Source organism: Delphinapterus leucas, chromosome 1 (genome assembly GCF_059928025.1).
Source record: "Delphinapterus leucas isolate spDelLeu-1000000601 "Yukka" chromosome 1, BTC_Dleu_Yukka2, whole genome shotgun sequence".
Classification (NCBI taxonomy): Eukaryota; Metazoa; Chordata; class Mammalia; order Artiodactyla; family Monodontidae; genus Delphinapterus; species Delphinapterus leucas.
This window is the reverse complement of record NC_143129.1, coordinates 63,797,683-63,811,146: the sequence shown is the minus strand read 5'-3', so window position 1 is coordinate 63,811,146 and position 13,464 is coordinate 63,797,683. Positions and strand designations below refer to the sequence as shown.

The 13,464-nt window shown below is 39.5% G+C and overlaps 1 protein-coding gene across 1 annotated transcript in view; it reads left to right on the top strand.

Moving 5' to 3' along the window:
* DNM3 (dynamin 3) overlaps nucleotides 1-13,464 on the top strand; it is a 545,828-nt gene that overhangs the window by 143,442 nt on the left and 388,922 nt on the right. The window contains exon 3 of the mRNA XM_089911124.1: nucleotides 12,288-12,437. Within this exon, the coding sequence (XP_089767250.1) occupies nucleotides 12,288-12,437 (150 nt within the window). The remainder of the gene's footprint in view (nucleotides 1-12,287; nucleotides 12,438-13,464) is intronic.

The following is a 13,464-nucleotide window of genomic DNA, read 5'->3' as shown; positions in this document are numbered from 1 at the left end:
TGGAATAATGGGAGTCAGTAGAAGAGAATGTTTCAAGGAAGAGGAGGAAAATCATGTCAGATGCTGCTGAGACTTAATTATCCACTTTGCAATTTTTGGCCAAGTGCTTGACCTGCTTCCTATTTGGTTTCAGTATTTGGAGTATGGTTTATCTCTCAATTGTGTTTTGTTTTGTTTTGTTTTGTTTTGTTTGGGTGGAATGGTCTTTTTTTTTTAAACATCCTTATTGGGATATAATTGCTTTACAATGTTGTGTTAGTTTCTGCTGTATAACAAAGTGAATCAGCTATGCGTAAACATTTATCCCCATATCCCCTCCCTCTTGTTTCTCCCTCCCACCCTCCCTATCCCACCCCTCTAGGTGGTCACAAAGCACTGAGTTGATCTCCCTGTGCTATGCAGCTGCTTCCCGCTAGCTATCTATTTTACATTTGGTAGTGAGAGTAGGCCAGGCCACTCTCTCACTTCGTCCCAGCTTACCCTTCGCTCTCCCCATGACCTCAAGTCCATTCTCTACGTCTGCATCTTTATTCCTGTCCTGCCCCTAGGTTCTTCAGAAAACTTAAAAAAAAAAAATTAATTAATCAATTAATTTATGGCTGCATTGGGTCTTCGTTGCTGTGCCCGACTTTTTCTTGTTGTGGCGAGCAGGGGCCACACTTCATTGTGCTGTGTGGGTTTCTCATCGCGGTGGTTTCTCTTGTTGCAGAGCATGGGCTCCAGCTCAAGGGCTTCAGTAGTTGTGGATCGTGGGCTCTAGAGAGCAGGCTCAGTAGTTTTGGCACACGGGCTTAGTTGCTTTGCTGAATGTGAGATCTTCCAGGACCAGGGATCGAACCTGTGTCCCCTGCATTTGCAGGCAGATTCTTAATCGCTGTGCCACCAGGGAAGTCCCAGTAGTGTATTGTTTAGCCTCCATTTGTTTGTATTTTTTACAGATTTTTTCCTGTAATTGATATCTAGTCTCATAGTGTTGTGGTCAAAAAAGATACTTGATATGATTTCAATTTTCTTAAATTTACCAAGGCTTGATTTGTGACCCAAGATATGATCTGTCTTGAAGAATGTTCCATGAACACTTGAGAAGAGTGTATTTTGTTGATTTTGGATGGAATGTCCTATCAATATCAATTAAGTCCATCTTGTTTAATGTATCATTTAAAGCTTGTGTTTCCTTGCTTATTTTTCATTTTGGATGATCTGTCCATTGGTGAAAGCGGGGTGTTAAAGTCCCCTACTATGATTGTGTTACTGTCGATTTCCCCTTTTATGGCTGTTAGCATTTGCCTTATGTATTGAGGTGCTCCTATGTTGGGTGCATAAATGTTTACAATTGTTATACCTTCTTCCTGGATTGATCCCTTGATCATTATGTAGTCTCCTTCTTTGTCTCTTGTAATAATCTTTGTTTTAAAGTCTATTTTGTCTGATATGAGAATTGCTACCCCAGCTTTCTTTTGATTTCCATTTGCATGGAATATCTTTTTCTATCCCCTTACTTTCAGTCTGTATGTGTCCCTAGGTCTGAAATGGGTCTTTTGTAGACAGCATATATACAGGTCTTGTTTTTGTATCCATTCAGCCAGTCTATGTTTTTTCACTGGAGCATTTAATCCATTTATATTTAAGATAGTTATCAATATGTATGTTCCTACTACCCTTTTCTTATTGTTTTGCGTTTGTTATTGTAGGTCTTTTCCTTCTCTTATGTTTCCTGCCTAGAGAAGTTCCTTTAGCATTTGTTGTAAAGCTGGTTTGGTGTGCTGAATTCTCTTAGCTTTTGCTTGTCTGTAAAGGTTTTAGTTTCTCTGTCGAATCTGAATGAGATCCTTGCTGGCTAGAGTAATCTTGGGTATAGATTTTTCCCTTTCATCACTTTAAATATGTCCTGCCACTCCCTCCTGGCTTGCAGAGTTTCTGCTGAAAGATCAGCTGTTAACCTTATGTGGATTCCCTTGTATATTATTTGTTGTTTCTCCCTTGTGGCTTTTAATACTTTTTCTTTGTATTTAATTTTTTATAATTTGATTAATATGTGTCTTGCTGTGTTTCTCCTTGGATTTATCCTGTATGGGACTCTCTGTGCTTCCTGGACTTGATTATTTCCTTTTCCATAATAGGGAAGTTTTCAACTATAATCTCTTCAAATATTTTCTCAGTCCCTTTCTTTTTCTCTTCTTCTGGGACCCCTATAATTCGAATGTTGGTGCATTTAATATTGTCCCAGAGGTCTCTGAGACTGTTCTCAATTCTTTTCATTCTTTTTTCTTTATTCTGCTCTGTGGTAGTTACTTCCACTATTTTATCTTCCAGGTCACTTATCCATTCTTCTGCCTCAGTTATTCTGCTATTGATTCCTTCTAGAGAATGTTTAATTTCATTTATTGTGTTGTTCATCATTGTTTGCTCTTTAGTTCTTCTAGGCCTTTGTTAAATGTTTCTTGTATTTTCTCCATTCTATTCCCAAGATTTTGGATCATCTTTACTATCATTACTCTGAATTCTTTTTCAGGTAGACTGCCTGTTTCTTCTTCATTTGTTTGGTCTGGTGGGTCTTTACATTGCTCCTTCATCTGCTGTGTGTTTCTGTCTTCTCATTTTGCTTAACTTACTGTGTTTGGGGTCTCCTTTTCACAGGCTGCAGGTTTGTAGTTCCTGTTGTTTTTGGTGTCTGCCCGCAGTGGGTAAGGTTGGTTCAGTTGGTCGTGTAGGCTTCCTGGTGCAGGGGACTGGTGCCTGTGTTCTGGTGGATGAGGCTGGATCTTGTCTTCCTTATGGGCAGGACCACGTCAGGTGGTGTGTTTTGGGGTGTCTGTGACCTAATTATGATTTTAGGTATCCTTTCTGCTAATGAGTGGGGCTGTGTTCTTGTCTTGCTAGTTGTTTGGCATAGGGTATCCAGCACTGTGGCTTGCTTGTCGTTGAGTGGAGCTGAGTCTTAGTGTTGAGATGGAGATCTCTGGGAGAGCTTTTGCTGTTTGATATTACGTGGAGCCAGGAAGTCTCTGGTGGACGAGACTCCTTCAGGAGATCCTGAACTCGGATCTCCCACCTCAGAGGCACAGGCCTGGCACCTGGCAGGAGTACCAAGACCCTGTGAGCCACACAGTTCAGAAGAAAAGGGAGAAAAAGTGAAAGAAAGAAAAAAAATAAAGAGAAATAAAGTTATTAAAATTTAAAAAATTATTAAAAACTAAAAAAATTATAAAGTAATAAAAAAGAAAGAGAAGAGAGCAATGAAACCAAAAAACAAATCCACCAATGACAGACAGAACCCTGGAACAAATGGTAAAAGCAAAGCTATACAGACAAAATCAAACAAAGAAGCATACACATACACACTCACAAAAAGAGAAAAAGGAAAATTATATATATATATATATATATAAAAGGAAGAGAGCAACCAAATCAATAAACAAATCTACCAGTGGTAATAAACTCTAAATATTAAACTAAGATAAACATAAAACCAGAAACAAGTTAGATGCAGAAAGCAAACCCCGAGTCTACACTTCCTTTCAAAGTCCACCGCCTGAATTTTGGGATGATTCATTGTCTATTCAAGTATTCCAGAGATGCAGAGTACATCAAGTTGATTGTGAAGATTTAATCCACTGCTCCTAAGGCTGCTGGGAGAAATTTCCCTTTCTCTTTGCTCGCACAGCTCTTGGGGTTCAGCTGGATTTGGACCCACCTCTACGTGTAGGTCGCCTGAGGGCATCAGTTCTTCGCTCAGATAGGATGGGGTTAAAGTAGCAGCTGATTTGGGGTCTCTGGCTCACTCAGGCCGGGGGGAGGGAAGGGTACGGAGTGCGGGGCGAGCCTGTGGCGGCAGAGGCTGGTGTGACATTGCAACATCCTGTGGCACGCCGTGTGTTTTCCTGGGGAAGTTGTCCCTGGATCATGGGACCCAGGCAGTGGTGGCTGCACAGGCCCCCAGGAGGGGAGGTGTGGATAGTGACCTGTGCTCGCACATTGGCTTCTTGGTGGTGGCAGCAGCAGCCTTAGCATCTCAGGCCTGACTCTGGGGTCCGTGCTGATATCCGTGGCTCGCGCCCATCTCTGGAGCTCCTTTAAGTGGCACGCTTAATCCCCTCCCCTCGCACACCAGGAAACAAAGAGGGAAGAAAAAGTCTCTTGCCTCCTCGGCAGCTCCAGACCTTTTCCCGGACTCCCTCCCGGCTAGCTGTGGCGCACTAGCCCCTTCAGGCTGTGTTCATGCCACCAACCCCAGTCCTCTCCCTGGCATCCGACCTCCGAAGCCCGAGCCTCAGCTCCCAGCCCTGCCCGTCCCGGCGGGTGAGCAGACAAGCTTCTTGGGCTGGTGAGTGCTGGTCGGCACTGATCCTTTGTGCAGGAATTTCTCTGCTTTGTACTCCGCACCCCTGTTGCTGCGCTCCCCTCCGTGGCTCCGAAGCCTCCCCCCTTCGCCACCTGCAGTCTCCACCCACGAAGGGGCTTCCTAGTGTGTGGAAACCTTTCCTCCTTCACAGCTCCCTCCCACTGGTGTAGGTCCCATCCCTATTCTTTGTCTCCGTTTTTTCTTTTTTCTTTTGCCCTATCCAGGTACGTGGGGGAGTTTCTTGCCTTTGGGGAGGTCTGAGGTCTTCTGCCAGCGTTCAGTAAGTGTTCTGTAGGAGTTGTTCCACATGTAGATGTATTTCTGATGTATTTGTGGGGAGGAAGGTGATCTCCACGGCTTACTCCTTCGCCATCTTGAAGGTCTCCTTTCTCAATTGTGTTTTACGTGGAAACGAGGATTATGAAATAGAGTTAATTTTTGTTATACTTTTTGAGCTCCTTCTGAAAAAATATAGAACTAAATTGAGCTATGTAAGTATTACAGCTGCTGATTCTCTGATTGTTATTTTTGGCACTTGTGGTAGAATTCCATACAAATTCCTATTGCTGGATGGATTTCTGCCAAATGTTAGTCCTGGTCTCATATGCCAGCACTGTTCTGTGGCCACTCAATCCTCACCTGTAGGGTTAGCCTCACCCAGGATATAGACCCAGCCCAACTCTTAGGCAAGCAACCTGTATAGGCCATTGTTGAACAGTAAATATCAAGGAAGTACTGTTATTAATCTCTCTTTACTGAGGTGTATGTGGGTGGCTTTGGCTTTGTTTCCTGTGAAAAAGGCTCTACCTCCCTTTTCATGACTGAATTCTCACCTTGTTTTTTTGCCTTGGACCATCTGGCTCACTTGGGTCCGGAGTTTATGTTTTGGCCTCCTCCTCTGCCTCAGGAGTACCAGAGCCCTGATGCTTACCCCTAGTCTCTGCAGCTGGTCTCTGATACCTGCTTAGCACCCACCTTTTGTCTGCTATGAAATCTTGGCCCTTCTTATTCCCACCCTATTGTTCTTTACCCTCTGACTGGGACCTCTACCTTTCACCCACTACTGGACTCCCTCAGGTTAATTGTTTGTTTCTTTAGATTTTCTTTTCTTTTTTTCTTTTTTTTTTTTTTTTTGATTACTAAACTTTCCCTGTTTACCTTAGGACACAGTTGACTTCTGCTATATATCTGGGTGTGTATAATTCATATCTAACTTGCCTTTTTGCTTAGTTAACCACCGTTCCAGGCTCTTGCCTTCAATTTGGAATGACTTGAAGGCTTTCTGGAAGCATTTTTCCAAATTGCTCAATGGTATGCAAAGAGGACTTCTTTAAAGAAGAAGGAAGAAATCTACAGGTGTTCTTTTCTCTAAATATGATAGGCATTAGGGAAACACAGATGAATAAAATGCAGCCTTTGCCTTTAAGGAAATATGTTTTTAAATGTAGTCATACTAGATGGTCTTTACAGCCAGTGGATTCAGCTAGTTGCACTGAAAACCATTCCCTGTTTATGTGTCCAATGTACTCCATTTTCATTGGAGCCCCGTGCTTAAAAACATTGCTATTAAAACATTTTAGAAATAAAACTCCAGCTAAAGTATTGAGGACCCTAGTTCTTAGAATAAAGATTGACAGGAGGTTATATGCCTGTGCTCCATAATAATTCCTTTCTACTTAACCTTGATTAATTGAAACATATGAATGTTTTTCCCCATGGAAGGGGCATATTGGAAATATTTAAATTCTATGGTCATGCTGTGCTTTTCACAGATGATTGGAATTCTGCCCAGGCACAAACCATATCATCCTGCCCCCAAACAATTTGTCAGCTGTTTAACCTAGCGTAATTTGTTTTTCATGATCAGCAGAAATGACCGTGCTAAAGTGCTTTATAGGGAAATAAAAATAAAATAGAATGATAGCTCTGATTTTTTTTAATATCCTCTTTTTTCTCCCAAATCATTCTTTGATATAAAAATGTATCTTAACCTTTGCTTTAATACTGGGAAAACAGGAAAGATTTTTTAAACTAGAGTCTTATTTTGTGAAACTGAAAACATACTATGAATTTCAGCAAGGTAGGTTATACTGACACACAAAAGAATTTCATGGATGCATTATTAGGATTTCATTGCTTATATACACATAGCCTTCAACCTTTATATGAGCTTGTGGCTAAGAAATTTAATCACTCTCCATTCAGACTGAACTTGGGCTGAAGCCTGGAATTGTTTGAGAAAGAGATCATTCCATGTGCCCAACTACCAAGCATTTAGAATGAAAGGAACACTGAGAACATGCCAAGAGAGCTTGTGCCACTGGAAACTGTACCTTTCTATGAGAAAGAATTTATCTCAGGACTGTAAGATGAGGTTTGTTAGACCTTTAGACATATTAATTTACAACAGTATAAAAGTCTTAGAAGATACACACTTATAAGCTCTCAAAAAGTCTAACTATTGATTGGCTGGTGCAGCGTGTTCTGTAGGGTTTGGCTCAGGTGTTAGAATTTCCTTCATCCCCAAACTCATGTGAACATTCTTCAGACGTGAGTATAGTAAATGGTTCATTGTTCTTGTGGTAATCCTTTATAAGATTTTCATTTATAATTGTAGTTTTGGACAGCAAGGAAGTAAAGCTGTGACCTTTAAATTCTGCACTGCTGATCAAGATTTATTCAGGGATTGTGTGATGATAAGCTGATTGATGATCCTCCTCAATAGCAACTATGGGCAATTGTTCAAAAACATGTATGCCACCTCTGCTGTCCACCTATTTATAGTCTGCTTGCTAGAGAGCTGGGATCCCATAACAGGAGTGGCTTATCTTGTTGCTAGGAAGACTCATCTTATTGACAATATAATCCTGTAGCTATAAATTCTGAAATGTAGTATGGTTGCCATGTTTTTCTAATAAGAAAGTAGGATATGTGGTCTGACAATTATCACTGTACTGTTAGAGATGAAGGGGGCATAGACCTATGAGTCTCTGGACCTGGGTAGAGAATGGACTACAGGTAGCTCCCTCCTGACAATTTAGATTAGGTTTTCCCTGAATTTTCTATCCTGTAGGATGAATTATTTCCCAGGAAGCTCTTTGCTACCCATAGAAATAGGGATTTTGTGGTTCCTGTCCATTAGTCCTTCTGATATGCTGGGCAGGTCTGAATCCCAGTGATGAACATAGTTGAGACCCAAGTTGATATTCCTGTTATGGTTACTCTTAGGTCATTTAGGATCACTCTATGTGTGTGCGTGTGTATGTGTGTGTGTATGTGTGTGCGTGCGTGTGTGTGTGTGGTATTTTGTGGTAAAAATAATAGTCTTTGTAGGGTTTAATCAGTGAGAATACAGAAATGTTTTCTACAGGCGTAAAATGACTCGACAAAATGATAAATCCCCACTCTGACCTGATGAATTTCACATGCTCCCACCACCATCAATTCTACCGACTTGTGTCGTCCGTCAGTACTCATTATTCTGTTTCCTTCCTGTTCCTATGGATGAACTGGCATGTTCCTTTCTAGTGCTTCCTATCCCCTCTTCCTTGAGACATCACTTTAGCACTTGTCCCTTCTCACTTCTGCACCATCAGCTTTTCCTCAGGACTGGATTAATACCATCAGCCTATGAACATGCTATTAGTTTGCCCATCTTTATAAAACCCTCCCTTGACTTCATAACCCTCTCCAGCTGCCCTCTCACTTCTTTCCTCTCCTTTACAACACAACTTTTTAAAAGAAATGTCTGCAACCAGTCTCCACTTCCTCTCCTCCCATTCTCTCTAAAGTCTATTCCAGTCAGACTATCGCCCACCCTACTCCACTCTAACAGCCCTTTTCAACATCCTGAATGACCCTCAAGTTGCCCAATTTTATGATTTGTTCTTAGTTCTCATCTTACCTGACATGTTGGCAGTATTTGATGGAGTGGAAAGTCTCCTTTCATGAAACATTCTCTTTAACTGGCTTTAGGTCACGTTTCTCTCTGGGTTTTGTTGACCACTTGGGCTTACTCTCCATTTCCTGACCTCTAAACATTGGAAAACCTGGGGCCCAGTGCTCTGACCTCTTCCTTATCTGTCTCTCACTTAGTGATCTCATCTACTTGACTAACTTTAATGAATTCCAAATACATATAAATCTAGCTTGGATTTTTCCCTAGATGAAAGACTCACAGATCCAGCCCCAAGGCATTTTTGTGCTAATTAGAAAAGGCTAACCTTTCCTCAAGCCCTTGACTGCCATCTTCTGTAAAAATTTCAGAATAGATATACACTTATCAGATGAGATGAATGCGAATTGTGTGTCTTTCAGCTGCGTGATTCTCAACCATTAGCGGCAGTTCTGTTTCTCCATGTGAGTGGTGTGTAGTAGGCATCACAAGCTTAATAGGTCCCAAACTGAACTTTTAAATTTAATTTTATTGGAGTATAATTGATTTATAATGTTGTGTTTGAGGTGTACAGCAAAGTGATTTGGTTATACATATACATATATTCATTCTTTTTTTAGATTCTTTTCTCATATAGGTAATCACAGAATATTGAGTAGAGATCCCTGTGCAGTACAGTAGGACCTTGTTGGTTATCTGTCTTATATATAGTAGTGTGTATATGTTCATCCCAAGCTTCTGATTTATCCCTCCCCCTTACCCACACGTTTCCCCTTTGGTAACCATCAGTTTGTTTTCGATATCTGTAAATCTGTTTCTGTTTTGTAAATAAGTTCATTTGTATCTTTTTAAAAGTTAGATTCTACATATGAGTGATATCATGATATTTGTCTTTCTCTGACTTCACTTAGTATGATAATCGATAGGTCCATCTATGTTGCTGTAAATGGCATGATTTCATTCTTTTTTATGGCTGAGTAATATTACATTGTATATATGTACCACATCTTCTTTATCCATTCCTCTGTCGATGGACATTTAGGTTGCTTCTATGTCTTGGCTATTGTAAATAGTGCTGCAGTGAACATTGGGATGCATGTATCTTTTCAAATTAAGGTTTTCTCTGGATATATGCCCAGGAGTGGGCTTGCTAGATCATATGGTAACTCTGTTTTTAGTTTCTTAAGGAACCTCCATACTGTTCTCCATAGTGGCTGTACCAATTTACATTCCCACCAACAGTGTAGGAGGGTTCCCTTTTCTCCACAGCCTCTCCAGCATTTATTGTTTGTAGATATTTTGATGATGGCCATTCTGACTGGTGTAAGGTGATACCTCATTGTAGTTTTGATTTGCATTTCTCTGATAATTAGTGATGTTCAGCATGTTTTCATGTGCTTTTTAGCCATCTGTATGCCTTCTTTAGAGAAATGTCTGTTAAGGTCTTCTGCCCATTTTCTATTGGGTTGCCAAACTGATCTCTTGATCCCCAACCCCATCTCCCCAACATCTTCCTTTCTGTCAGTCTTTTCTACTTCAAAATTCTTCTCATTGTTGAGGTCAGCCTCCTTGAAGTTATTCTTAACTCCTTTCTTTCTCCCATACCTCTCCTTTAATCCATCAGCAAATCCTGCTGGTTTTTCCTTCAAACTTCATTAGAATGTAACCACTTCTCCACTCTCACCCAGGTCCAAGCCTCATTATCTCACCTTTATTATTCTGTTAGCCAGCTTCTTCTCTTATACCTCTCTGTCTGTGCTTAACACAACAGTACAGTTCTTTATTTAAAACCTAGGTCACCTCATGTTTCCCCTCTACCCAAAATGCTTCAAGTGCTCTACCATTCATTTAGAGTAAAAATCAAAGCCCTTAGTATGGCCCACAGGCCCTACACCATCCAGGTCTGTACCACAGCTCTGACCTCATCTCCTGCCTCTCTCCCCCATGCTCTGTGCTCCAGGCACGTTGGCCTCCTTGCTCTTCCTCCAATATGCCAAGCATAGCCTGCTTCAGGCAGTCTACTGGGATCCTCTTATGTAAAGCATGGCTTCTTGAGTCTTTGCTCAAATGTTACTTTATCATATCAGAGAAGCCTTCTTTGACCGACACATATAACAAAGCAACCTCCCTCCCCCAGTATTTATTATCCCCCGTATTCAGTTTTCTCCATAGCACTTATAATCTGGCACACACACACACTGTTTACTATTTTATCTCACTGGAATTTAAGCTTCATGAGGCTAGAGACTATTTTTTTCACTTTACTGTATCCCCAACTTCTAAAACAGTGCCTGAGAAGTAGTAGGAGCTCTGTAAGTACATCCCTAAATCTCTTTGTGGAACCCTATCCCTAAAAAGACACAGAGGTTTGAGATGGTACTGCATAATTCCAATCTCTAAATTCCAAGATAAAAGCATTTTCAGAAGTCCAGGAATGAATTTAAATCTAATTTGAAAATTGCATTGATTTTGCAGCTTTCTGGAAGGGCGTTAGTTTCCTACAGAGAAAGCAAGTAGGCGCCATCCAGTGGCAACAAGAGAAGTACACATTTGTGTTACTTGAATTATTAGTAACATACTTGAAAATGTAGTCCCTGATCCAGAAGCTTTTTAAGTCTATGAACGTAATAATTACGATAGCCAAAAGTTCTCAGATTTGTAATTTCCACAGAACATGTTGAATTGAAAAGTACTGTTTATTATAAATTATATATGGCTCATGTTTACTAAGTTTTGTTTGCTTATTTTTTAGGATCTGACATCCATTACTCCTCTTTATTTTTCTTATTGTTTTATCCTCTACTTATCTTTAAACTCTTACGTGGTACTGGCCTAGCCACTGAGTGGGTAAATAAAATAAAGGCTGTATCGTCTAAGAATTTATAATCTAATAAAAACAGCACCAATGAGGGTAAATGTGTGAAAGAAAATGCCAAATGATGCAGTGGTCTCTTCAGGCCAGACTTCTGAAGCCTTTTGAAGCTTAATTGTTGTGTATACTTCCACCATTGATGCATGAGCCACATCTTGTAGTTGTCTCCCTGTTGGCCTTGCCATATAGTGGGTGAAGGTTAAATATTTATGGTGGGGAATCATAGAAAGACTACCAATAATTGTCTCAGCCGCTATCTGGCCCAAGATACTTAGCCTTAGTCTACGTTTGGTGGAGCAGTTCTTCAGCTAGTTTTTAGAGAAATTAAAGTATTTGTTAAGACTCGTTCCCTTGTTAAAATTATCATAAAATTTTTAGGTCTAATAGTATCGGTTTCCTTTTCTGAGTTGTGTTGTTTATCATATACTTGATATCTCTGGAAGCAGATATAGAAATTGATAGCACAACAGTTTTAAGATGTTACTGAAATTTAACAATAACTAATATTCTGTTATTATATAGTTACTTTAGAGTTTTTCCTTCTGCCTACAGATACTGATTTTTTTTTTTTTTAGATTGCAGGTAAATAGTTTCTTTGTAATATCCTATCTTTTTTTCTTGAGAAAATATCTTTTTAATTAAAGAAATTGGTGTGGTATTTTGAATAGTATATTTTAAAGCTAAAATATTCCATATATTATTTCTTTTTAAAGGTAAAGCAAGCGTTATTTTTAAATCTTTTTGCCTTCTGAAGCTATATTTATATAATTTAGCATTCCATCGTGATAAAGTGGTGATATTGAAAAAGGACATTCTAATAGGATTAGTAAGTAGGCTTTTTGTGTACCCTAGCTCTAATTTCTTTGACAATTGGTTGCTATTATTTGTTTCATCATTTGGAGGGCCAGGATTCTCTTTATTTAGTAGGCTAGGTGGTTTAAAGACTGCTTATAATACTTAATTGCTTCTCTGAAAATTAGCAAATTTAGCAGCCTTAGTATTTGAACTGTTTAATATTTCTAAAGTATTAACTGTGCTTTTTGTTAACTACTGTGTTCTCTCATTGTGATGGCTGAAGAGGCAATACTGGATACTTTGACTTGTAATTAAAGAAGCATTATTTCCTTATTATTGCAAGAGTACATGAATTTTAGGTTGTATTAATTTGTCTTTTGTAGAATATGCAGAATTTCTACATTGCAAAGGAAAAAAAATTACAGATTTTGATGAAGTTCGCCATGAGATTGAAGCAGAAACAGATCGAGTAACCGGAATGAATAAAGGGATTTCCTCCATACCCATTAATTTACGAGTCTATTCCCCACATGGTAAGTAAAATAACAAAATTCCAAATTCTTGTCCTCAAAAATTTTTACTATATTAATTAACATACAGTATTTATAGAAGATGGTGTTTTCTCTCAAAAAATACCGAGTTTCTAGGATTGTGCTTAGATACTTCAGTAAATGGTATGATCCAAACAGCTCATAAAATTATTTATGGGGAGACAGGAGGAGATAACTTTTAAAAGAGAATTAAGTCATTTTAAAACGTTTTCTTTATGTTTATCTTAAACTTTTAGAATTCCAAAGAGGTATGCATGAAAACTTCCATTTTTAATATCTTCAGTTTTTGCAAAAATCTTAGAGGTGCATGGTACTATGGTTGAGTTATCCTTAATGAATTTTCTTTCAGTCCTATATATTCCTCTTTAATCTCTTCCTGAGGAATCAACTGTGATTTTTTTTTTCCCCCAGACTGTCGGCAGAAACTTGTCAGATATCCAGTTCCTGGTGTGTGATACAGAATAGCCTCCATTCTGACTAAGATTTTAGTGGGGCAGATTTTAATCTCCTATCTTCTACCCAGCTCTGTTGCTTTTAAAATGGACCATGAGTGACATAAGCTCAATTACAACTTCCCAAGAGGACTTGGTGCCAATAACGTAGCGTGCAGAGAGAACGATAGCCAGGTCGGGACTGGAGTCACTGACTCGGTAGTTTCCTGGGCTCCCAAAATGGTGCTCCATGGGTCTGGCTGTATAGCCTGCACACTAACCTCATGGCACCATGAATGGCTAACGGCTTTCCTATAGGTTAAGGGGCTAACACTCTGTAAATAATGTATGATGTTTTTAAAGGGAAGGGCAAACCTTACCCAGAGAATTTTTACACCATTTGAAGGCAGTGTACAAGACCGGCAGACAGCATATTCACTTATTGTTCAGTGTTTGAATTATAGCCCCCAGTTACAAATGTGACAGCTCTCTGAGAAAACTGTTAGGTATGCAAATCAGTGCTTCTTAAATTATGTTAAAATGATCATTTGGCCTAGCACAATCATATTATAAAAATA